Below are 27028 nucleotides of genomic sequence, written 5' to 3' on the forward strand. Positions count from 1 at the left end.
AGAGGGGGGGGGGGGGGGGGGGGGTTTGTGTGACTTACCGTGACTGCACAAGGACAAAAGACCCCCAGGCCTCATACGTAGGACGGACATCTGGCCTTGCAGCCTCTCGGCCCATGCTGCTGAAAAAGACCTTGCCTCCTTGTTTACTTCTCCAGCACTCTGTACATGTAGAGCAGTCCATCACAAGTGTGTGTGTGCGTGTGCGTGTGTGTGTGTATGTGCGTGCGTGTGTACCAACTGTGCACATCTCTTTGTGTCATACGTCTTGTTCGGCAGCAGTCGCTCCCCAAACCAAGACACATTTTCAAGAGGAAACTTCAGGAGAGAAGAGGAGCAACTGTCAAAATGAAAGAGCCTGAGACTCCTTCCCTGCCCAGCTTTAGGCTGGGTTTTCTTTCCTCTAGTTCCTCCGTGGAGCACAATCAGGCCACACTTGCACCTGAAGTGGCTGATGTGAGAGAGTGACTCTGGACCCAACCTTTGCCTGCATGACTATGGCTCTGTGGAGAAACAGCGCTACTCCTCTGCAGATTGTCACATCTCAAGGTGGCATATTTATGTGTACGTGTGTGATTGTGTGTAAGGGGGGTGCAGCTACAGGGGAATACGTCAGGAATCATTTCACATGACTTATGCCAGCTTTAAACATCCTTCATCAATCCGCTTCATATCGGCGCAGAGAGACGAGTCCCGTATTTCATTACAGGCAGTCTCTGTCGTAGAGTCACTGGAGTTCAGGTTACCCTCAATTAATTTGCTTATTTTCTCTTAAAAACTGGCTGCATTTTATCAGATTTACTGTTCTGATTATTCAAAGAAATATTGAAACACTGTTGGTGCACAATTTGCCAACACAAAGGATTAAATTAACCAGAACATGTGACTCGATTGTAGATTAAACGTGCAAATATTGAATTATACATACTGCACATACCTTCATATCAATTTAATGAGGAAAGTGTTGTAGTTAAAGACACCTTGACATGGAGATGATCTGTCCCACATTTAAATGCAACATTTTGTCCTGAACACACTTCTTATTCCATGTGGCAGGAAATTCATCTGCAACTTCAACAGATAATTCTGACATGTTTGCACACCGTACATAAACTGTAGCATTCATTGTGTACAAGCATCTCAAATAGGATTCTCCGTAGACAGACAGTATGTGTGGCTTTCTGTACGCGGCTTCTATCCATCTTAACTGATTCTTGTTATTACATCTGACAATTAGGTATGAAATACAAAGAAAGACAAATACGAGATCAGACACTAAATATAAATGTTTTCACTTGAATATCTGTATTTAGCGATGGATCGTCCTTTTCAAGGAGCTTGCACAAAGTGGACCAACATCTCAGCCTTTTCAAATATTTTGTTTTTCTACTGCAGTGGCAAAGTAGAAGGTTTAAATGTTTATTTACCTGCAGTGAGTTGATGGTGTAGTGTGTCACACATTGTCCCCACACATCCCTGTAACCTCAAACCTGAAGCAGGAAAGATGCTCATTGACAAAAACAACATAAAATATATACAAAACATAAAATACGCTGAATATATATCTATATCTATATCATTTAATCAGTTATTTGTGGCAACTTAAAATAACTTCAAAGTATGAACAGAAATGTAAAACGTAGATAATTTAAAGTAATTCTCCAATCTTTTCTCTCCAGAAGCCCATAATGCATGAAGTCTTGTGGTCTTACCATCTTACAATTGCAGAACACATTATGCGACTGTGACTTTACACGTTTGGATCGAATACCAACAAAATTGCCGGGAACCAACTGTCCTCCTCGCCCACCTGCCCCCTCCCCCGTCTGATCCTTTTGTATTTAAGCTGCTGCTCATTCAGGCTTCAGTGTCCTTTCGTCCTTTAATGGTGCTTCATGTGTCTTCTGTCATACGATCTGTACGTTTTGTCGTGACTCTTAGGAACGCGTGGCAGATCAGAGAGGGGGGGGAATGTTATCCACTGAGCGAAGTAGTGGAGTGGTTGCCATTTTATGATTGTACCTTGTCCTAATGAGCACTGGAAGCAGGAAACCCGTAGTAGAGGTTCATATTGTTTGCCAACATTCCTTCCATACCTGATTATCTGATTCCTGTACAGAGGTCATCTACTTTGTGTTGGTATTTGGTAGCTTCGTCAGGCAATTCCCATGTAGCGTCCCTCGCTGTGTGAGTGTGTGTGTTTGTGTGTGTGTTAGGGAGGCTACCTCAATCTGCACTAGAAGACGCCTCACTCGTATTCCACTTTGAGGTGCAGGGTAGCTGCTTAGTCATATTGTACCTCCATGTACAGCAACTGTACAGAAGATGAAGGGGGGGGGGATGTTAGACAGGAGGATGCAACAGAATCCATGCATGTAAAACAAAACTATACACTGTAACTCATCTTCAAATAGGTTAAGATTGTTAGGATATGTATGTATGTATGTAAATATGATGGGAACCGCACCCCTCCCCCCCCTTTTTTTTTCCAGAATTATGTAACTTAAAATGACAATATTCAGGTTGCTCTATGGTATGTATCAATATATGTTTTGCACCCTGAAAAATCAAAAAAAAGAGAAAAAACGAACACAACACTCCTGGATCCGGCTCTCCTGCCTGGGCTTTATCGGAAAAACTCCTTCATCTGGACAGAGGGCCGATGAATGCGGCACTCTGTGTGCGGGCCCACACAGTCTGTCCCGAGTACCACTGCTGAGTGCTAGTACACGTATGTGTGTGTGCGGCCCGACGGTAAGCTCCGCTGGCCCCTGGGACCCCCCCCATGTACAGGTCTGAACTATGAGCACAAAGGTGAATTTCGGGACAAGAGACACTGCTGACGTGCCCCTTTTTCTGTGGTTGCTCCTGTACATTCCTTTCTTCTGAATGTGTAAACCTGTACATGTGGCGTGAAAATTCCTCTATTAATGTGTATCAAGAGAATGGAACAAAGACAAAAGATGTTACTTTTTAAATTATTATCATTATTATTATTACTAATTATTATTGTCTAGCTTTGTAAAACTGCTGATCCATCCGGCATACCTCAGCAGGCCTTTTCCCCCATCTTTGAAAAAGGACAAACGAGTGACGGGGAAATGAGGTTTTGGATAAACTATTTTTAATTGTGGTTGAAGCAATAGACTTTTTGAACTTTGAATTGTGCATGGCTGTGTCTTGAGTGTAAAAAACAAAATATTGCAGTTTGGGAACTGGACTGAAATAAAAAGAGGAAGAAAACCAGAGTTGTGTTCATGCTATTGTGATTGGTAGGTTGAACTTCTTTCAATCATTTATGCCATTCAGTGTTTTGCATTTTTTTTATAATCATGAGAATCAAACATGATGTAAACTAATGGAAGAAAGGAGCAGAAGGTGCATTACAGAAATAGATGATACATTATGTCTTGTACAAGTTTTTATGCATAAAGGTGAACATAGAGAACAAAATTAAACATGTTAAGACTTGAATGACATATTGCTGCCATATCACTCACAGTATCTATTGTGTAACATAAAAAAGGAATGATATCTTTGAACCCAACTTACAAAACATCAATATAAAAATACGTTACACGTTACACAATGATTTAAAAAGTAAAAAGAGAATTTAAAAGATTAAACATTTGGATCAAAATGACAGGAATTGACATTCAGTCCGTCTCAAACTGCCCTGCTCACCTGTCAACTTTGCAAACAATTCACTAACGTGCAAATGATAGTGTAAAATCAGGCACAACCATGGACATCAAACAGCAGAAAGCGAGTTAAACCACAACTGTTCTCAGTGCTTCGATGAAGGCACATGCCAAGTAAGTTTCACAAGACGTTCACCACATAGTTCACCACTTAAAAAACGATTTGGGCCTCGCTCAGGTCAGTGATGAGATCACATAGCGGTCAGCTGAGTGGCCGTGACAATCCGCACACTGATGTTACCAGGCATCTCGTCAGCCATCTGCCGTCCTCGCTTCCTCAGCTGAAGCTTCTGAGGCTCGGAGGTGTCCTTCACCGACCCGGTCAGCACCACTTGGCCCATGAACTCGTCCTTCACTCCGTTGCTGTTCCACACCTGACGAAGATCAATCGAGTAATTAAATGTACGATTCACCGTCGGAGATCATAAAAAGGACAACAGATCATCTGCAGGGCTTTGACGGAGTGGTTGGTGACTCTGATTTGATTATGTTGAGCGATAACGTCATCAAGCAAAGATCATGTCCTGTGCTTTCAATTACTGCCGATTATAAGCTGCCACTATGTCAGTTGATCAATGTCAGCTTTTCTGGTTTATGGACTCAGTCAGTTAATTTTCTCATTATTATTAGTTATTGTGAGCACCGAACATATATTAGAAAATAAAATAAATGTGAAAAAATGCATGAAAAAATGTAAATAAACTGGTTCTCTTATTAGTAATTAAATTTTGAATTTATTTTTTCATGAAAGACTTTCCACAACATTGAAACTAATACTGTGGAGCTAATAATATCCAAGCACTAGTTTTATTAAAAAAGGTGTTTGTTTGCACAAGACCTGCAAAAGCACATTGTATCTTATTTTTCAATACGAAAACACTCAAATCTGACTTTAACAAGTATATTAGGGGCTGCTTAACAAGTTACTTGTTTTTTTTATTATTATAAATAAATTAAAGGGTTATGTTTCTCAAACATTCTCCAACACTTTGCTCCCAAAACCATTTAAAAACATATTCGATCACTGAATAATGCCTCGTCTTTGAGCTTAAAACAAAACTGCTTTTCTGAGTCTGAAGTTGACATTTTCAAGATTCATGGTTTCCACAGGACAGTGACCCACCATGCATTTCTACCACCAGTCACTGAGATTAATTACAGTCATAAGGATGAGAGGGATGCCATCTTACCTCCACAGTTATGGGCTTTCTGAGCTTCTTCCTGTAGAAAATGCCGCTGGTTGTAAACTCTGGTTGCAGGGTGTCCTTCTTGATGGTGGATCGTACCGACCGGCCCTCACAGGATATAATGACATACGGGTCTGCACCTGCATGAGAAAATGTAAAGATCTATTTCAGCAAACCATATCGGTGGGCTCATCACACTTATTAGTAGATTTGGGGTGAAAGTCCTCTAACCTCCTGTACGGTCCTGGTTCTGCAGATCCTCAGCTCCGTGGACGTAGACGTGAGTCACAGCTTGTGGGTATCCAAGGAATGAACTCCAGCATTTTACCTGTGGCTTATCCTCCGTCAGATCCCTGCAAGAGAAGAGGAGAATTTAAGGACCAGGAGAGGATCTATATCTTTGTACTCTCACCTCGATCTTGCAATCATCAATTTGGACACTTTTCCAGTTTTCAATAGCGATACCTGGGTTTTATTATCAGCCGATACCAAGTCCCGTTCAGATACCAGTGTTTGATTAATAAGATACACGCCTCACTGTGGAAGAGACTGGCAACACCAGACTTGACCTAAACACTGCTTTCCTATCTTTGTAAAACAAAAGCTAACAAATAAATACATAGATATGAATTCATTGAGTTGCAATTATAAAATTTGTTGAAAAAGATCTCCAAAAAAACTAAAATAATAAAAATTCCAGGACCGTATTTATATAGTATGAAACTGAATCGAATGGAGCGGTGCCATTGACACCGATAACCAAGCTATTTGAGTCAGTATCGGCCAGAAATCGGTGCATCCCTAGAGCCAATATGATTTGGTGTTAAAGTCTGCCAACAAGAACTTCAGCAACAAAATCCTTGGCCAAGAAAAGCAGTGGGATTGGAATGTTACTTTGCAAGGGATTATGGTGAACATAATTGTAATGTCTCTATTCTCCAAAACAGTCACTTTTGAGTGCTTTCTTTGGATAAAATCCCTCCATTAGTCTCTGAATTGAACAGTGAAAGAACAGCTGTGTTCAGGCTCAGTGTCTCTTAAGACCTGATAATTGTTAGTGAATGTTACATTTCTGTCTGACAACATAAAACACAGCCATGCTGCTGATTTACAACTACACACAGCCGCTGGTTCGACACCAGACCTCCACCACAGACGTACCTGCAGCCTGAGTCCACATCGGTGAATACTCGGAGCATGTAGTCCCCCAGCGTGTAAGGCTTGAAGGTGGTGGGGATGATGACGTAGCGGCCCTCTTCGAGCGTGCATCTCATGAACACCGTCCGAGCGTTGATGTAGGCGGACGTCTCCACACACTGCTGGGTCAGGATGTCGTGCATCCGATACTTCCTGTTCAGTTCCACCTGGAAAAGGTAAAGCATTTAAAAATCACTGAACAGATAATTGCAATTACATGTGCACTCAAGTATCCTGGTTGGGATTGTGTTTTTGCAGTATCCTGGAAATGTGTTTGCACACGTTAATACGCCATTTCAACAGAAACCAGGACACTGTGGCTTTAAGCACCTCATTTAGGTTTTAGAACATTTTTTGTTTGCAGAACAAAGTGGCTCAGATGTTGAAAAATTAAGACACAAGTGATGATCGGAAAATTCAATTTGGTTTCAATAATGTAAGAAGGAATATGAAAAACTGCTACATGCCAACATTATATACCAAATCTGAACACTCCCAAAATATACGGTGCAATGTGTGCATGATATGCAATATACAATACTTTACCTATGTCATACAGACATTGAACACAGAATGACTGTCAGAAAACACTTTTTTATAAGATTGCTCTTTTGTATTGTTTATACATTTTCTGCTACTTGCTCATTTGCATTATAATTCTGTATTTTTTTTAAATGGTGTGCTGTGTTCTGTGCATTGTATGTACCTTTGCCGTATTTCGAGGGAAGGCAAAGACACATTTTCACTGAGGTGGTTAATAAAGTCAATCTAATCTATACAGATGTAAAATGTAATATTAATGGTTTAAATAGTATCTGAAGGAGTGATAATAAAATGTTTGCTGCCTTCACAGATTCTTCTGCCTCCTGGTGGTAGAAAACTAAATAAAAAGTGTTTATTCTATGGAGAGAGTAATATAATTATTGCACTGGTAAGCTAAATGGTGTGTCAATTCGGCAAAAAGTTAAAAACGGCTTATCCTGCATATTCTTCTTTTTTGGGTAGTTACCAGCCAGCCATAGTTTGACATAATAGTCATAGTCCTCCTCCAGGCTTTCACCGAGTTGCCCTCAAGATGTCCACTAATACATTTTAATTAAAGTGTGTATTCTGGTTCATAACTGTCAATCTGATGAAAGAAATACCAGACTGAAAGTCCTTCTTCAACCACTGATAATCTTCTCAAACAGGGAAACACAAGGTGTTGTGGGTGACAACATAAAAAGCAAAGAATGTGGACACAGTGTCTGGACTCCGTCAGATGAAGGAGGAGGATACATCACTGGTATGATGACCATAGATGACCAGGGTTAAATTCAGGTTCAGGCTCACAGCAGTGCAACAGGCCGTACGCACACAGCTTGCTTTCTTAGTCACATGCTCCTTGTGGCATCAGCATTTATTGCTGTCCAGAACTGCCCCTTTGGCAGCACTTCTGTCAGAGTGATAAGAGTGTGTAGTGTGTGTGTGTGTTTGAATTTAGCCAGGTCTCGAACAAGTATTAAGGAAAATGTGATGTCAGTTTCACTGCATATGGTGACATTACCTCATTTGAATGCGATAATCTAATCCCAGTAAGTAGGATAAAATCTAGTTTGGCAAGTTTACATTTGCATGAAAGGACAGCATTGACTTTGCAGTTTAACACTTAGTTAAGACCTCTACTGGAACACATGGTCCGATAAACCTAAAAAGTCATGTCTGCCTGTCATTACAATCACATAACTGTTCACTGTTTGCTCAACAAACGAGTAGAAAAGTCAAATGATGCCAAATTCTTTGACCAAAACCAAAGCCAAACTCTGACAAAACTACCCTGTTTTCCTCCTTAAATAAACTGACCTTTGACTAACGTCTGCGTCCCACACGAACACCATTTCCTCTGTAGTGAACTCATCACTGGTCACAAATCCTTAAGATCTTTTAATGTTATATACCCCTGATTTATGATGTCATAAGCAGTTATAGATCAGTTATCAAACATTCATGAATAGATTAATAAAGTATGGTGGAAGTATTACCTTGAGGATACTGAAGCCAATGACTAGATTCTCTCCTTGACCATATTTTCTGTGGCTCTTCATGTCTTTCTGTTGCAAAGCAATCAGAACTTCATCGGCCTCCTTTGTAACATCAAACAAGTACTGCAAAAGAAGAAGAGGTTGAATATTAGTTATAATAAATGTGTACATGTGCATGAACACAGGTGATGTGAGGAAACCATTCAGAGCCTGCAGTACCTGTGGGTTCTGCAGGTATGTCAGCTTGTGGTTAGCGCAGCCACCGCAGCGGTTTAAGAGCGGCTCAGCGTTTTTGGTCCAGCTCCCAAAGTGCACAACCTCATTCCAATTCTTATGGACAGTGATCAGAGAGGTATTGATGAGACGGCAAACATCTGCATTTGTAAATAACTTGCACCAGTCTGTGAATTCCATCCTGTCAAAATGAACACAAAATGTATTATTACACTCTGAAAGAGGAGATAAACTCAACAGGTTGACCGTTGTGATTAAAGGAACTTAAAATCGCTCACCAAAACTCCCCATCGTCCTCGACTGTGATGCCAAGATTGTCCCTCTCCAGATCACCAACCTTTGACCATTCCTCAGAGCTGACAAACAGCAAGCAAAGCAATTGAAGATGATTAATGCACTTATGAATTACTGCTAGATACGTTTTAGATCCATCTTTTGAGTCATAAAATACAGCTTTTGCTTTTTCACAAAGAATTGGTCTTCAAGTCCTCAACATCTCACAACAGAAGAGAAGGTTGACCATTATCAACTTCTCTGCTGTCCCTCCATATGCACTGTCCTTGTTTTCAACAAAATATGGCAAATTAACATCTTAATCATGATACACAACCCTTGTGAGCAGGAGTGTATGGTTTGCACAGCCCTCACTTCCTGCTCTTCATCTGGTTAGAACTACAACAGTCTAAGAAATGGTCTTAAAGCACTCCTCACCTGTCACTCCAGGCTCCGTTCCACTCAGTCTTGCCCCAGGGGTTCCTCATGCGGATCAGAGGAATGGTTTCGTTCTTGAAGTAGGCCAGCAGTCCGTGACCCATGCGCACTTTCTTCACTGCAGTTACTGAGTATGCATGGCCTTTCACCAGGCCGTTTGCCATTCGGGCTTCAATCTCATGACGCTGTGCCTGATGAAATTATTAAGACAACTGGTCAGTATCTCTGAAGTATAGAGACAAAGAATTAAAACGTGCAGGAAGAGCACAGACCGTAATTGAGCAGCTTATCAGTCCTCCACGGTCGTAGGTCTTTAGCAGATCCTCAAACAGCTGGTCTTGTTTTTTCTGGTCCTTATAGTAAGCATCTTTCTCCAGGTCGATGGCTTCCGCCACAGCGCCACTGAAATCCACCACAGCATCTCCGGTGTTTCCCCCCTCCAAGGCCTCATAGCAGCCAGTAAGCCTGGATGTGAAAGGTGCAAGGTAAACCCAAGTTAAGTAAGAAGTTTGATGTGTTACAGAAACATGAAAATATATGCAGTTCACCACACTCTCTCACACACACACACACACACAAATCAGGGCCAGTTGCATAACATGTGTTTAAGACTAATTTTGGCCTGAGAGTGGTCTTAGATTGTCAGGTTAGAAAAGTCAAATTGATTAAACCCTTTCTGTTGCATGAATATTAAGACAGACTTAATTTGAGGTAGGACAGAGAGCCACCTCTCCCCTGGCTAAGACTGAAGTGAGAGCCTTGTTGCTATTGTAACAACGCTAACGCCAACTGACTCAATGTTAACTATTTCAACTATTTAACAATATCCATTAAGCTAGCTAACTTTTAACTATTAGCTTTACTAATTATTAGCTTCACTATTTTGACTGTTAACCCATTACTTTTAAAAATGTTTAACTAACGTTAGCTAACTAACCTATTTTATTTAAACCGCTAACATTAACGTTACTTTTAGCTCACTATTTCTATTGTTTATCCAACTTTTTTGGATTCTTGTACCCCGTTCTTGAATCGTTTATGAATAACCTAAACAGTTCTAACGACAGTTGAATTTATGCATTTTAGCTTTCATTCTTTTCCTGTGCTTTGTGTGATGGCGCTGTTGCATCTGCCATTTGTTCTCTTCAGTGAAGTGTAATTTGACCCACAATGCATAGCGCAAGAGTTTTATACAAGTCACTCATAGGGAAGTTTATGCTACGGTCGATGAGTTCATGCAACAAGTGTCTATCAGGTCTGACTAAAAGTTATGTTTAAGACAAAGACGAGGTCTATGGTCACGCAACTGGCCGCTGCAGGTTGAAGTGTACTGACTTGGCGTAGGCCTTCTCCAGCAGGGCACTCCAGAATTCGTTGTTGTCTTTTGAGTGACAGTAGATGAGTTCACCGTTGACTGTCGGCAGCTGGTCGTCCACCACCACATCCACCCACACTCCAAACACCCAGAACTGAAAGTGGAAGATTCCAGCATAGTTCTCTGGGTGTTTTTGATCCCACTCCTGCGTCGTGTGGTCAGGAATTACCTGGAAACACACACACACACAAACACAATGCAACAAGTGTGATTAATGGGTCATTTCCAGTGTGTTTTGCAGCTCAGTTACTTTAAGTGTAACTTGGTCCTTGACTTAAATAAAAGCAAAACAGGGAACGTGGAAAAAAACATGTAGTGATGGGTCCAGCCAGCCAAGGTTCAAACCAGGGACACCCTGCTCAGGGCATGTCTAGGTAACCAATCAAGGCGCCCCTCTTTGTAAACTTTTAAAAGAACTTAATAGATATCAAAATATGTGACATTGCTGACATTTGATCTTCCATTGGTTCCTCTTCCATAATTGCCATTAACTATTTATTTTTGTTGATGTAAATCTCATTCTCTATCCTGCTCCCAGATGTTATGTTTTTTTCTCTTCAGCTGCCTTTGGGTGTTTTCTTACCAGTTTTGATTGTCTGCCCCGCCCTGATTAGTTTCACCTGTCCCCCATTAGTCCTGCAGTCGCCTCTTTTCCTGCTCACCTGTTCTCACTTCTACAATCAGTCATTATCTACTAGCCTAGTTCACCTTTTCACACATCTATTGTCCCAGTCCTTCATCGTTTCCACCCTACTTGGTGTTCCAGGTTTTAGTTTCCCATTTCCTTCCTGCCTTCTGTTTCATTTGGACTTTCGAAGTTTATTTAGTCAATAAATCCTGCTGCTGCCTCCTCATCTGTTGATCTGCTTTTGGGTCCAACCCTACATAAAATATATTGATTTAATAGGTCTGTAATATTGGGATTTGGATTGTATAATCTACCAGCAAAGACAAATGTGTCGTTTAAGTCGTTTTGGTTTTACTGACATCGTGCCGCAGGTGAATTACTGCTGACCTGATTTGACCTGAGCTGCCAACTGGTTACATCATTTTACCCTAACCATTTTCCTTAGTGCTGCTGTACCTGCAGTTTATTCCTTGGAGCTACAGTACATAAGCCTTATTAAAATGTGGTTACCAACATTAAAGACGCCAGCCCTTTGGCTCACATGTTCACAACCAAATTAACTCACCCTCTTCCAGAGGTGTGGCTTCAAAGCCAGGCAGGAGCAGGCTGCAACGAACCAACAGTTTCCCACAACTCCCTGGTTCAGGTCATGGGAGCTGATGCCCTTCACAAACAGATGGGGCTCACTGCTTATCTCCTACAACAGAAAAGTGAAGATGGATGTTACACACTTATTCAGCATTCTGGTACAGTAAAATATGACCATATTCATTTGTAGCAATAATTTCATTGCCTGATGTACCACTACCACCTGGGCCACTCACCCCTGGACGTTTCCACTCCACATAACCAGGAGGTGGTTTCTTGAAGTACAGCGATGCATTTATGGCTGGGAACTCTGGATCCTCAAATAGCTTCTTGTCGTTGATACAGTTGCTCTTCAGCTCAGAGTACTGCTGGTTTTTGTACGGGACAGCAGAGGAGAACATGGTCCAGGCGCTGAAGCTTCACAGCTGCAGAATGATGACAGACACCAGTCGTTTGTCAGACTTTATATAGAGTTTAGCTGTTGGGAGGATCTCCCTCTATTCTCCCTCATTTTTGGGGTGAAGCCAGCTTAAGTGCACCCATTAAAAATCTTTACTGCTTAGTTATTCTCAGATCAACAGCCGCCTGCTGTGTGACCCAGAGTCTCTCAAGACTAGTAGATGAGCTGAACAGTTCTTGTCAGTACAGATATAAGATGTTATTTATAGCATTTAGAAAAATATCTTCCATAAAATGATAAATCAAGAGACCACAGATGGAAAGCGACATTTCTAAAGGTTTCTCACTAAAGCTAAAATTGTTTGTAAACTTATTGGAATAGCTTGGTGTGCTGCAATTATCTGACGGACAAAAGGAATTCACAAATGTCTTTAAATTTCTTTCTTTTATCCATTAAGACTGACAGGAAAGTAAAAGTACACGTCCTTCCCACATCAACATCAGGCAACAAAAGGCTGCCACAGTATGTGTGTGTGTGATTGGCAGTTTGTTGATCCGTTTTGACCTAAACTGTGCAGTATTTCAAAGAACAAGAACAAGTAACGTGTTTAAGGCTGGATATTTCCTCAAAAAAAACATCTTACGGCTATTTATGACACAACACAGCTGTATTCTCTGGAGAATTACGATATTTTAACTCCTGATCTTTTTGTCTCGTCACACTGACTACGTCTCAATATAATCATTTTTAATGAAATCTTGATATTTTATGTTTGCCAAGAGTAATACATTAAAGGATACTGAAGTTAATTTACTGGAAGCGGCAAGAAAATGCCAGGAAGCGTGATCTTCACAAGAAGACCCAAAACAATATAAATATATTTTAGAAGTTAAACTAATTAGTAGTAAAAAAAAAGAATTAAACAGATCTGACAGGCAGAGAGAAATTAAATGTCTGGAACTGAAACAGCACCTAATACCTTGGATGTAAATATGAACAAAATACTAGATGTAATCTGGAACACAAGAGAAATGGAGAGAAGACGGAAAAACAAAAAATATCCACTGTACCGCTTAGAAAACGTACCTGAAACATGTACCTTCCTGCGTCACAATAAAGAAGTTTCCAAATGCTTTACCTGCCTGTATCGCCCTCCCCCGCACAAGAGGCCTACTTATGCCCCACATGCACATTGTTCGAACCACACCCAGGCTGTTTGTTCAATTCACAATTCATTTTATTACCTTACCTGTTATTGTTTAACGTGACATTAGGAAGGAATGAGATACCTTCAAGACGTCATAGTCACCATATGTTTTTGACTGAGAAAATGAATCATTCAGTGGCTCTGGGTGTTCGGGTAAACAAGGTTGTGAGTCTGTGTTATCTGTTTGAGAGTTCCTGGCTAAAGTGGTCAGGCAGGTTTTTTTTGTTTGGTTATTTGGTCTTCTTTAGTGGATTGTAAGTGTAAAGACAGGTCTGTAAAACGCTACCTTTATTACATCGACAACATTCGTTTACAGTATTTGGTCTTATATTCTGCGTTTGGTAATTGTAATATGTGTAAAGGTGACAGCAGGTCACATTCCATTCGGTGCCGGCACTCTGTGGTGATATTTGGGACATTGTTTTAAAGTCTTTTAGTCTTTTTCAGCGCTGTCCCAGCAAGAAAACGAACACATCAGATCAGACAACATATATGATCTGGCTGCAGCCATGTTTAAATATTTCACATTTTAAAGTTTGTACTGACTTGTACCTGAGAAAACTGCTTCGTAAAGTATCAAATGGACACAGAAGTGTAAAACACCCCTTGTAGACTCATCAGCACGTCATTTAGTAACATAAAAGGTAACACTCACCTGTGGTGAGCGGTCTTTTCCTTGCAGTGATGAGCTCAAAACACATTCAACGTCCTCTTGTCCTGTTCGATGTGTTCACATCAATCCAACATTTCTGTTTCAAGAAACAGATTCTTCTTGGAACCAAACCCAGTTTCTTCAATATCACTTCAGGCTACGAGGGCTTCCCCAAACACGTTCATTCGCATACAAACACAGCCTGAAAACTGGTCTGACGAGCACCTCTCTGCAGCAGGAGGTGTTATGCTGATTGCAAGGAGGGAGGGAGGGAGACTGAAATTGAACACCTTCTCACTCCCACCACCCAACAACTCATAGGTGAAACAAGCCAACACTTGTCCTTTTTAGCGTTTGTTATATTACGACAGCAGATGTTAATTTGTTTTGCCTCACCCATAAGGAAATCCTGCTTTTGGCCAGAGATCAAACCATTTTTATTTGTGGTTGAAGCAATAGACTTTTTGAACTTTGAATTGTGCATGGCTGTGTCTTGAGTGTAAAAAACTAAATATTGCAGTTTGGGAACTGGACTGAAATAAAAAGAGGAAGAAAACCAGAGTTGTGTTAATGCTATTGTGATTGGTAGGTTGAACTTCTTTCAATCATTTATGCCATTCAGTGTTTTGCATTTTTTTTTATAATCATGAGAATAAAACATGATGGAAGAAAGGAGCAGAAGGTGCATTACAGAAATAGATACATTATTATGTCTTGTACAAGTTTTTATGCATAAAGGTGAACATAGAGAACAAAATTAAACATGTTAAGACTTGAATGACATATTGCTGCCATATCACTCACAATATCTATAGTGCAACATAAAAAAGGAATGATATCTTTGAACACAACTTACAAAACATCAATATAAAAATACTTTACAAGTTACACAATGATTTCAAAAGTAAAAAGAGAATTTAAAAGATTAAACATTTGGATCAAAATGACAGGAATTGACATTCAGTCCGTCTCAAACTGCCCTGCTCACCTGTCAACTTTGCAAACAATTCACTAACGTGCAAATGATAGTGTAAAATCAGGCACAACCATGGACATCAAACAGCAGAAAGCGAGTTAAACCACAACTGTTCTCAGTGCTTCGATGAAGGCACATGCCAAGTAAGTTTCACAAGATGTTCAGCACATAGTTCACCACTTAAAAAACGACTTGGGCCTCGCTCAGGTCAGTGATGAGATCACATAGCGGTCAGCTGAGTGGCCGTGATAATCCGCACACTGATGTTACCGGGCATCTCGTCAGCCATCTGCCGTCCTCGCTTCCTCAGCTGAAGCTTCTGAGGCTCGGAGGTGTCCTTCACCGACCCGGTCAGCACCACTTGGCCCATGAACTCGTCCTTCACTCCGTTGCTGTTCCACACCTGTCGAGTAATTAAATGTATGATTCACCGTCGGATATCATAAAAAGGACAACAGATCATCTGCAGGGCTTTGACGGAGTGGTTGGTGACTCTGATTTGATTATGTTGAGCGATAATGTCATCAAGCAAAGATCATGTCCTGTGCTTTCAATTACTGCTGATTATAAGCTGCCATTACATGTCAGTTGATCAATGTCAGCTTTTCTGGTTTATGGACTCAGTCAGTTAATTTTCTCATTATTATTAGTTATTGTGAGCACCGAACATATATTAGAAAATAAAATAAATGTGAAAAAATGTAAATAAAAAACTGGTTTTCTTATTAGTCTATATTGAATTTATCTTTTTATGAAAGACTTTCCACACCATTGAAACTAATACTGTGGAGCTAATAATATCCAAGCACTAGTTTTATTAAAATAGGGGTTTGTTTGCTTTGTAGTGTAAAAACCAACCAGACCTGCAAAAGCACATTGTATCTTATTTTTCAATACGAAAACACTCAAATCTGACTTTAACAAGTATATTAGGGGCTGCTTAACAAGTTACTTGTTTTATTTATTATTATAAATAAATTAAAGGGTTATGTTTCTCAAACATTCTCCAACACTTTGCTCCCAAAACCATTTAAAAACATATTCGATCACTGAATAATGCCTCGTCTTTGAGCTTAAAACAAAACTGCTTTTCTGAGTCTGAAGTTGACATTTTCAAGATTCATGGTTTCCACAGGACAGTGACCCACCATGCATTTCTACCGCCAGTCACTGAGATTAATTACAGTCATAAGGATGAGAGGGATGCCATCTTACCGCCACAGTTATGGGCTTTCTGAGCTTCTTCCTGTAGAAAATGCCGCTGGTTGTAAACTCTGGTTGCAGGGTGTCCTTCTTGATGGTGGATCGTACCGACCGGCCCTCACAGGATATAATGACATACGGGTCTGCACCTGCATGAGAACATGTAAAGATCTATTTCAGCAAACCATATCGGCTCATCACACTTATTAGTAGATTTCAGGTAAAAGTCTGGCTTGTGTAAAGTCCTCTAACCTCCTGTACGGTCCTGGTTCTGCAGATCCTCAGCTCCGTGGACGTAGACGTGAGTCACAGCTTGTGGGTATCCAAAGAATGAACTACAGCATTTTACCTGTGGCTCATCCTCCGTCAGATCCCTGCAAGAGAAGAGGAGAATTTAAGGACCAGGAGAGGACCTATATCTTTGTACTCTCACCTCGATCTTGCAATCATCAATTTGGACACTTTTCCAGTTTTCAATAGCGATACCTGGGTTTTATTATCAGCCGACACCAAGTCCCGTTCAGATACCAGTGTTTGATTAATAAGATACACGCCTCACTGTGGAAGAGACTGGCAACACCAGACTTGACCTAAACACTGCTTTCCTATCTTTGTAAAACAAAAGCTAACAAATAAATACATAGATATGAATTAATTGAGTTATTATAAAAATAATAAATTGTACAGAAGCAATTTGTTGAAAAGAATCTTCAAAACATTTAAATTCAAGTGTAAAACTTTAATGCAGCAAAAAAATAGTCTAAACTAAGATAATACAAATTCCAGGACCGTATTTATATAGTATGAAACTGAATCGAATGGAGCGGCGCCATTGACACCGATAACCAAGCTATTTGAGTCAGTATCCCTAGAGCCAATATGATTTGGTGTTAGTCTGTCAACAAGAACTTCAGCAACAAAATCCTTGGCCAAGAAAAGCAGTGGGATTGGAATGTTACTGTGCAAGGGATTAATGTGAACATAATTGTAATGTCTCTATTCTCCAAAACAGTCACTTTTGAGTGCTTTCTTTGGATAAAATCCCTCCATTAGTCTCTGAATTGAACAGTGAAAGAACAGCTGTGTTCAGGCTCAGTGTCTCTTAAGACCTGATAATTGTTAGTGAATGTTACATTTCTGTCTGACAACATAAAACACAGCCATGCTGCTGATTTACAACTACACACAGCCGCTGGTTCGACACCAGACCTCCACCACAGACGTACCTGCAGCCTGAGTCCACATCGGTGAATACTCGGATCATGTAGTCCCCCAGCGTGTAAGGCTTGAAGGTGGAGGGGATGATGACGTAACGGCCCTGTTGGAGCGTGCATCTCGTGAACACCGCCCGAGCGTTGATGTAGCGGGACTTGGCCACTGACCGCTGGGTCAGGATGTCGTGCATCCGATACTCCCTGTTCAGTTCCACCTGGAAAAGGAAAAGCATTTAAAAAAATAATAATAATAATAATAATAATAAAGAAATCACTGACCAGATCACTCACTGTACTCGTCAGATATAAAGTCTGGCACGTGATTATAACAATGAGTGTTACATGCATTTCATTTACATGTGCACTCAAGTATCCTGGTTAGGATTGTGTTTTTGCAGTATTCAGGAAATGTGTTTGCGCACGTTAATATCTTATCCAGGTTTTGAGTAACCTGGATAAGATATTTCATTAGAAATCACACTATGGCACCTCATTTAGGTTTTAGAACATTTTTTGTTTGCAGAACAAAGCGGCTCAGATGGTGAAAAATTAAGACACAAGTGATGATCGGAAATTCAATTTGTGGTGGTTAAATGGTTTAAACAGTATCTGAAGGAGTGATAATAAAATGTTTGCTGCCTACACAGATTCTTCTGCCTCCTGGTGGTAGAAAAATACATTTAAAAAAAGTGTGTATTCTATGGACAGAGTAATATAATTATTACACTGGTAAGCTAAATGGTGTGTCAATTAGGCAAAAAGTAAAAACGGCTTATCCTGCATATTCTTCTTTTTTGGGTAGTTAACAGCCAGCCATAGTTTGACATAATAGTCATAGTACTCCTCCAGGCTTTCACCGAGTTGCCCTCAAGATGTCCACTAATACATTTTAATTAAAATGTGTATTCTGGTTCATAACTGTCAATCTGATAAAAGAAATACCAGACTGAAAGTCCTTCTTCAACCACTGATAATCTTCTCAAACAGGGAAACACAAGGTGTTGTGGGTGACAACATAGAAAGCAGAGAATGTGGACACAGTGTCTGGACTCCGTCAGATGAAGGAGGAGGATACATCACTGGTATGATGACCATAGATGACCAGGGTTAAATTCAGGTTCAGGCTCACAGCAGTGCAACAGGCCGTACGCACACAGCTTGCTTTCTTAGTCACATGCTCCTTGTGGCATCAGCATTTATTGCTGTCCAGAACTGCCCCTTTGGCAGCACTTCTGTCAGAGTGATAAGAGTGTGTAGTGTGTAGTGTGTAGTGTGTGCGTGTGTTTGAATTTAGCCAGGACTCTAACAAGTATTAGGGGAAATGTGATGTCAGTTTCACTGCATATGTTTACATTACCTCATTTGAATATGATAATCTAATAAGTAGGATAAAATCTAGTTTGGCAAGTTTACATTTGCATGAAAGGACAGCATTGACTTTGCAGTTTAACACTTAGTTAAGACCTCTACTGAAACACATTACTGAGTTTTATTTGTCTCTATAAAAGTTCTAGACATAATTATCTCTATTGTAGAATTCTACATTTCAAGTAGAGGTTTTAGTTTCATGTACAGTATATTGTAATTTAGAAGGAATCGCTTTTTTATAAATCTGGTCCAACCACCAAATATGCCCATGATGCATGAGATTTAAAAAGAAGGCAGCTGTACAGGTGACTGAACTCTTTGCACTTTACTGGGAGTTTAGAAGGAATTGTCACTAACTGTGTTTGGTTCCCCTCTGTTGTTCGTATTGAAACAATCAACTAAAGTACGTGCATTTGTTGCATTTAATCATGTGGGATTTAGGCTCTTGTTGAAATGGTCCGATAAACCTAAAAAGTCATGTCTGCCTGTCATTACAATCACATAACTGTTCACTGTTTGCTCAACAAAAGAGTAGAAAAGTCAAATGATGCCAATTTCTTTGACCAAAACCAAACTGACAAAACTACCCTGTTTTCCTCCTTAAATAAACTGACCTTTGACTAACGTCTGCGTCCCACACGAACACCATTTCCTCTGTAGTGAACTCATCACTGGTCACGAATCCTTAAAATCTTTTAACGTTATATACCCCTGATTTATGATGACATAAGCAGTTATAGATCGCTTGTCAAACATGAATTCATAGATTAATAAAGTATGGTGGACGTATTACCTTGAAGACATTGAAGCCAATGACTAGATTTTCTCCTTGACCATATTTTCTGTGGCTCTTCATGTCTTTCTGTTGCAAAGCAATCAGAACCTCATCGGCCTCCTTTGTAACATCAAACGAGTACTGCAAAAGAAGAAGAGGTGGAACATTAGTTATAATAAATGTGTACATGTGCATGAACACAGGTGATGTGAGGAAACCATTCAGAGCCTGCAGTACCTGTGGGTTCTGCAGGTATGTCAGCTTGTGGTTATCGCAGCCACCGCAGCGGTTTAAGAGCGGCTCAACGTTTTTGGTCCACCTCCCAAAGTGCACAACCTCATTCCAATTCTTATGGACACTGATCAGAGAGGTATTGATGACACGGCAAACATCTGCATTTGTAAAGAACTTGCACCAGTCTGTGAATTCCATCCTGTCAAAATGAACACAAAATGTATTATTACACTCTGAAAGAGGAGATAAACTCAACAGGTTGACCGTTGTGATTAAAGGAACTTAAAATCGCTCACCAAAACTCCCCATCGTCCTCGACTGTGATGCCAAGATTGTCCCTCTCCAGATCACCAACCTTTGACCATTCCTCAGAGCTGACAAACAGCAAGCAAAGCAATTGAAGATGATTAATGCACTTATGAATTACTACGTTATAGATCCACCTTTTGAGTCATAAAATACAGCTTTTGCTTTTTCACAAAGAATTGGTCCTCAAGTCCTCAACATCTCACAACAGAAGAGAAGGTTGACCATTATCAACTTCTCTGCTGTCCCTCCATATGCACTGTCCTTGTTTTCAACAAAATATGGCAAATTAACATCTTAATCATGATACACAACCCTTGTGAGCAGGAGTGTATGGTTTGCACAGCCCTCACTTCCTGCTCTTCATCTGGTTAGAACTACAACAGTCTAAGAAATGGACTTAAAGCACTCCTCACCTGTCACTCCAGGCTCCGTTCCACTCAGTCTTGCCCCAGGGGTTCCTCATGCGGATCAGAGGAATGGTTTCGTTCTTGAAGTAGGCCAGCAGTCCGTGACCCATGCGCACTTTCTTCACTGCAGTTACTGAGTATGCATGGCCTTTCACCAGGCCGTTTGCCATTCGGGATTCAATCTCATGAGGCTCTGCCTGGTGAAATTATTAAGACAACTGTTCAGTATCTCTGAAGTATAGAGACAAAGAATTAAAACGTGCAGGAAGAGCACAGACCGTAATTGAGCAGCTTATCATTCCTCCACGGTCGTAGGCCTTTAGCAGATCCTCAAACAGCTGGTCTTGTTTTTTCTGGTCCTTATAGTAAGCATCTTTCTCCAGGTTGATGGCTTCCGCCACAGCGCCACTGAAATCCACCACAGCATCTCCGGTGTTTCCCCCCTCCAAGGCCTCATAGCAGCCAGTAAGCCTGGATGTGAAAGGTGCAAGGTAAACCAAAGTTAAGTAAGAAGTTTGATGTGTTACAGAAACATGAAAATATATGCAGTCATACATACATACATACATACATACATACATACATACATACATACATACATACAAATCAGGGCCAGTTGCATAAAATGTGTTTAAGACTAATTTTGGCCTGAGAGTGGTCTGAGATTGTCAGGTTAGAAAAGTCAAATTGATTAAACCCTTTCTGTTGCATGAATATTAAGACAGACTTAATTTGAGGTAGGACAGAGAGCCACCTCTCCCCTGGCTAAGACTGAAGTGAGAGCCTTGTTGCTATTGTAACAATTTGTTTACGTTAGCTAGTTAGCTAACGCCAACTGACTCAATGTTAACTATTTCAACTGTTTAACAATATCCATTAAGCTAGCTAACTTTTAACTATTAGCTTAACTATTTTGACTGTTAACCCATTACTTTAAAAAAATGTTTAACTAACGTTAGCTAACTAACCTATTTTATTTAAACCGCTAACATTAACGTTACTTTTAGCTCACTATTTCTATTGTTTATCCAACTTTTTTGGATTCTTGTACCCCGTTCTTGAATCGTTTATGAATAACCTAAACAGTTCTAACGACAGTTGAATTTATGCATTTTAGCTTTCATTCTTTTCCTGTGCTTTGTGTGATGGCGCTGTTGCATCTGCCATTTGTTCACTTCAGTGAAGTGTAATTTGACCCACAATGCATAGCGCAAGAGTTTTATACAAGTCACTCATAGGGAAGTTTATGCTACGGTCGATGAGTTTATGCAACAAGTGTCTATCAGGTCTGACTAAAAGTTATGTTTAAGACAAAGACGAGGTCTATGGTCACGCAACTGGCCGCTGCAGGTTGAAGTGTACTGACTTGGCGTAGGCCTTCTCCAGCAGAGCACTCCAGAATTCGTTGTTGTCTTTTGAGTGACAGTAGATGAGTTCACCGTTGACTGTCGGCAGCTGGTCGTCCACCACCACATCCACCCACACTCCAAACACCCAGAACTGAAAGTGGAAGATTCCAGCATAGTTCTCTGGGTGTTTTTGATCCCACTCCTGCGTCGTGTGGTCAGGAATTACCTGGAAACACACACACACACAAACACAATACAACAAGTGTGATTAATGGGTCATTTCCAGTGTGTTTTGCAGCTCAGTTACTTTAAGTGTAACTTGGTCCTTGACTTAAATAAAAGCAAAACAGGAAACGTGGAAAAAAAACATGCAGTGATGGGTCCAGCCAGCCAAGGTTCAAACCAGGGACACCCTGCTCAGGGCATTTCTAAGTAACCAATCAAGGCGCCCCTCTTTGTAAACTTTTAAAAGAACTTAATAGATATCAAAATATGTGACATTGCTGACATTTGAGCTTCCATTGGTTCCTCTTCCATAATTGCCATTAACTTAACCTAGCAAATTTTAGACACATCAGAAACTATCTCTCTCTAAATGCAGCCAAGATATTTATGCATGCCATGATCCTTTCCCACATGTCCTACTGCATTACATGTTGGGGGCAGGCTGGTGAAACAGCCATAAGACCTCTTGAGTCATTATATAAGCAAATAATAAAAATCCTGGACAAAAGGCCGTTGCACTTTCACCATTGTAGGGTATTGGAGAAGCACAATCTACTGAGCTTTGACAATTTTAGATTGTTCTCAAATTTGTGCCTGGTCTATAGACTTTTAAATGGTTTGGCCCCTCCTCCACTCCGTGACTTTGTATACACTCGCTCAGTAACTTCCATTCGATCAGCAAGAATATCCTCTACACTAGGGCTGGACAATTAATCGCATTTTAATCGCGATCACGATTTTGGCTGCCACAATTAAATGAGCATGATCGTCAGCGATATTGACGTTTAAAATGCTGTGCTACATATCAAATCAAGCGCTTCCTCAAATAACAGTCAGCCAACCACCAGGGGGCGAACGAGATGGGAGGTGTCATGCGCGCACCCTGTAGAAGAAGAAGAGTAGCGAGCCGGGAGCTTGAAGGACGAGTACTTGTGCTTAATTTATTTACACACCGCCATGTAGCGCACCCCCCCCCCCCCCCCCCCCGCCAAGCATCTACGGTCTGGTGACTGGGCATTAATGAATATTTGCGATAAATAATCGTGATCTCAATATTGATAAAAATAATCGCGATTATGATTTTGGCCATAATCGTGCAGCCCTACTCTACACTAGATTATAAAATACCATTTCGGTGCACTACTTTTGGACAATCTGCCTTCTCTGTAAAAGCAACACATCAGTGGAACACCCTGGCTGAAGGTGTGGGGAGCTGCAGCTCTATTAGCACTTTTAAATCCAACTTAAAAGGTATTTTAAAAGCTGCAAAACACTGACCTCAATTCTTGTGGTCTTTCTGACTTGATTTTATTGACAAACATTAATTTCTGATATGCTATTTGTGTGTAGCGTTGTATTGAGTGTCTTGTATGTTCCTTATGGTATATCTTTGTATTATGTCTTTTCCTTTTACTGTGTTGTCTTGTCCTTGTTTGACTTGCCAAGGTACTGCAGATGCAAATTAGCTTAAGCTACAATCTGGTACAGTGCATCGAATGGTGACATTTATGTTTAAACTGTACATGGTGCCTTTTAAATAAATTGTATTAATTTCCCATTTCCTGCCTGCCTTCTGTTCCATTTGGACTTTCGAAGTTTATTTAGTCAATAAATCCTGCTGCTGCCTCCTCATCTGTTGATCTGCTTTTCCAAAAATAAATCTCTTGAGATTTAAGAGTAAAAGTATTATGATTATGTTAAAAGATATAATAGGTCTGTAATATTGGGATTTGGATTGTATAATCTACCAGCAAAGACAAATGTGTCGTATAAGTCGTTTTGGTTTTACTGACATCGTGCCGCAGGTGAATTACTGCTGACCTGATTTGACCTGAGCTGCCAGCTGGTTACATCATTTTACCCGAACCATTTTCCTTAGTGCTGCTGTACCTGCAGTTTATTCCTTGGCGCTACAGTACATAAGCCTTATTAAAATGTGGTTACCAACATTAAAGATGCCAGCCCTTTGGCTCACATCTTCACAAGCAAATTAACTCACCTTCTTCCAGAGGTGTGGCTTCAAAGCCAGGCAGGAGCAGGCTGCAACGAACCAACAGTTTCCCACATCTCCCTGGTTCAGGTCATGGGAGCTGATGCCCTTCACAAACAGATGGGGCTCACTGCTTATCTCCTACAACAGAAAAGTGAAGATGGACGTTACACACTTATTCAGCATTCTGGTACAGTAAAATATGACCATATTCATTTGTAGCAATAATTTCATTGCCTGATGTACCACTACCACCAGGGCCACTCACCCCTGGACGTTTCCACTCCACATAACCAGGAGGTGGTTTCTTGAAGTACAGCGATGCATTTATGGCTGGGAACTCTGGATCCTCAAATAGCTTCTTGTTGTTGATACAGTTGCTCTTGAGCATAGAGTACTGCTGGTTTTTGTACGGGACAGCAGAGGAGAACATGGTCCAGGCGCTGAAGCTTCACAGCTGCAGAATGATGACAGACACCAGTCGTTGTCAGACTTTATATAGAGTTTAGCTGTTGGGAGGATCTCCCTCTATTCTCCCTCATTTTTTTTGTGCGATACTTTAACTGTTGATCTTTTTGTCTCGTCACACTGACTACGTCTCAATATAATCATTTTGAATGAAATCTTGATATTTTATGTTTGCCAAGAGTAATACATTAAAGCATACTGAAGTTAATTTACTGGAAGCGGCAAGAAAATGCCAGGAAGCGTGATCTTCACAACAAGACCCAAAACAATATAAATATATTTTACCAATTAGTTGTAAAAAAAGAATTAACCAGATCTGACCGGCAGAGAGAAATTAAATGTCTGGAACTGAAACGGCACAACATCTAAATTTAGGTGATAATACCTTGGATGTAAATATGAAAAAAAAATACTAGATGTAATCTGGAAAACAAGAAGAGGAATGGAGAGAAGACAAAAAAACAGCAGCCTGAAACATGTTCCTTCCTGCGCCACAATAAAGAAGTTTCGAAATGCTTTACCTGCCTGTATCGCCCTCCCCCGCACAAGAGGCCTACTTATGCACCACATGCACATTGTTCGAACCACACCCAGGCTGTTTGTTCAATTCACAATTCATTTTATTACCTTACCTGTTATTGTTTAACGTGACATTAGGAAGAAGGAGTGAGATACCTTCAAGACGTCATAGTCACCATATGTTTTTGACTGAGAAAATGAATCATTCAGTGGCTCTGGGTGTTCGGGTAAACAAGGTTGTGAGTCTGTGTTATCTGTTTGAGAGTTTCTGGCTAAAGTTTGTTTGGTTATTTGCTCTTCTTTAGTGGATTGTAAGTGTAACAAAAGGCCTGTAAAACATTTCCTTTATTACATCGACAACATTCGTTTACAGTATTTGGTCTTATATTCTGCGTTTGGTAATTGTAATATGTGTAAAGGTGACAGCAGGTCACATTCCATTCGGTGCCGGCACTCTGTGGTGATATTTGGGACATTGTTTTAAAGTCTTTGTCTTTTTCAGCGCTGTCCCAGCAAGAAAACGAACACATCAGATCAGACAACATATATGATCTGGCTGCAGCCATGTTTAAATATTTCACATTTTAAAGAGGAGTTTGTACTGACTTGTACCTGAGAAAACTGCTTCGTAAAGTATCAAATGGACACAGAAGTGTAAAACACCCCTTGTAGACTCATCAGCACGTCATTTAGTAACATAAAAGGTAACACTCACCTGTGGTGAGCGGTCTTTTCCTTGCAGTGATGAGCTCAAAACACATTCAACGTCCTCTTGTCCTGTTCGATGTGTTCACATCAATCCAACATATCTGTTACAAGAAACAACAGATTTTTCTTAGAACCAAACCCAGTTTCTTCAGTATCAGCTTCAGGCTACGAGGGCTTCCCCAAACACGTTCATTCGCATACAAACACAGCCTGAAAACCTCTCTGCAGCAGGAGGGGTTATGCTGATTGCAAGGAGGGATGGAAGGAGACTGAAGTTGAACACCTTCTCACTCCCAGCACTCATAGGTAAAACAAGCCAACACTTGTCCTTTTGAGCGTTTGTTATATTACGATAGCAGATGTTAATTCATTTGTTGTGCCTCACACATATAAGGAAATCCTGCTTTTGGCCAGAGGTCGGTAAAACTGAGCAAACTACAACTAATGAGCTTAGTGTGAACTGTGGTAATACAATAAATTGGCAGGCTCTCTGCAATATAGCAGCAAAAAACTATTTACTTTGTAAAGATAAAGTGGAGTACTCAGGAAAACAATGTAAGCCCTGTCTGGTATCTTGCACCTTTAATGTTAAGGAGCACAAGAGGAGCGTTGACTCCTTCAGACAGACAAATCTCGTCTGGAAAATTCCAGCTTTGAAACTCAGATCTGAAGAAGAATGCTAGTGGGGAGCCAACAGCAATGAGGTCAATCCATGCAAGACCAAAGTAGACAGGAAGAAGAAGAAACCGAAGAAAATCATGAAATTAAAGTTAATCATTTGGATTAACTATGATGTGAGAGGACCACTGGGATGTTTCAGAGGTGATCACAAGTTCATGAGAAAAGGCTTGTTTGAGAGAGGGAAAGAAAAATGATCTAGTCACGAAGTGTTTGGCATGAACCTATTTAAAAAGAAGACCATCAGTAAGGCCTTTCACAGTGCACATTACACTGTACATGACTGTAGTTATGTACAGTGGTCTGATAGTGGCCACTAGGTCAAGGGTCAATGGGTCTCTTCCTTGTGGCAATGTATACATTCACAGAAGATGTCATGCCAATTACACAAAAAAGCTAAACCCCTATTTGTTTGGCAAAATATTTACATTATTGTCATTCTAAATATTAATATTTGAATGGCCAATTCAATATAGCGTATGTTAATTACATCCCTTTTTATTTATATAGCACAATATCACAAACCTGCAGAGAGCATGTGATTGACTGAAAGCTGAGTCAGTATAATGACAAACAGATTATGAAATATAAAATAGCATTATGAAAACTCATTGAAATAATGGCATTATTTAATAAAAACATTGTAAAGCTGTTAAAAATGAAATGTTTATGTTTAGTTGTTTCATAATATATTGCTTTAGATCTAG

General features: G+C 40.3%; 2 protein-coding genes across 2 annotated transcripts; both read right to left on the minus strand.

Moving 5' to 3' along the window:
• Positions 1-63: 63 nt before the first annotated feature.
• LOC306704678 (calpain-5-like) lies at positions 64-14084 on the minus strand. Its single transcript, XM_079171142.1, has 13 exons — positions 13902-14084; positions 11876-12064; positions 11617-11748; positions 10384-10592; positions 9321-9513; positions 9049-9239; positions 8616-8693; positions 8323-8518; positions 8104-8226; positions 6047-6249; positions 5117-5238; positions 4889-5025; positions 64-4072 (listed from the first exon to the last, which is right to left on the minus strand). The coding sequence occupies exons 2-13, from the start codon at positions 12038-12040 to the stop codon at positions 3890-3892; spliced, it is 1932 nt and encodes a 643-aa protein (XP_079027268.1). The 5' UTR covers positions 12041-12064; positions 13902-14084; the 3' UTR covers positions 64-3889.
• A 343-nt stretch (positions 14085-14427) lies between these two features.
• On the minus strand, positions 14428-25786 carry LOC306704679 (calpain-5-like). The gene is made up of 13 exons (XM_079171143.1): positions 25651-25786; positions 24217-24405; positions 23958-24089; positions 21751-21959; positions 20663-20855; positions 20391-20581; positions 19965-20042; positions 19672-19867; positions 19453-19575; positions 17304-17506; positions 16330-16451; positions 16090-16226; positions 14428-15277 (listed from the first exon to the last, which is right to left on the minus strand). The coding sequence occupies exons 2-13, from the start codon at positions 24379-24381 to the stop codon at positions 15095-15097; spliced, it is 1932 nt and encodes a 643-aa protein (XP_079027269.1). The 5' UTR covers positions 24382-24405; positions 25651-25786; the 3' UTR covers positions 14428-15094.
• Between the last annotated feature and the right edge of the window lie 1242 nt (positions 25787-27028).

The sequence above is a fragment of the Pholis gunnellus genome (genome assembly GCF_910591455.1).
Source record: "Pholis gunnellus genome assembly, chromosome: 13".
Lineage (NCBI taxonomy): Eukaryota > Metazoa > Chordata > Actinopteri > Perciformes > Pholidae > Pholis > Pholis gunnellus.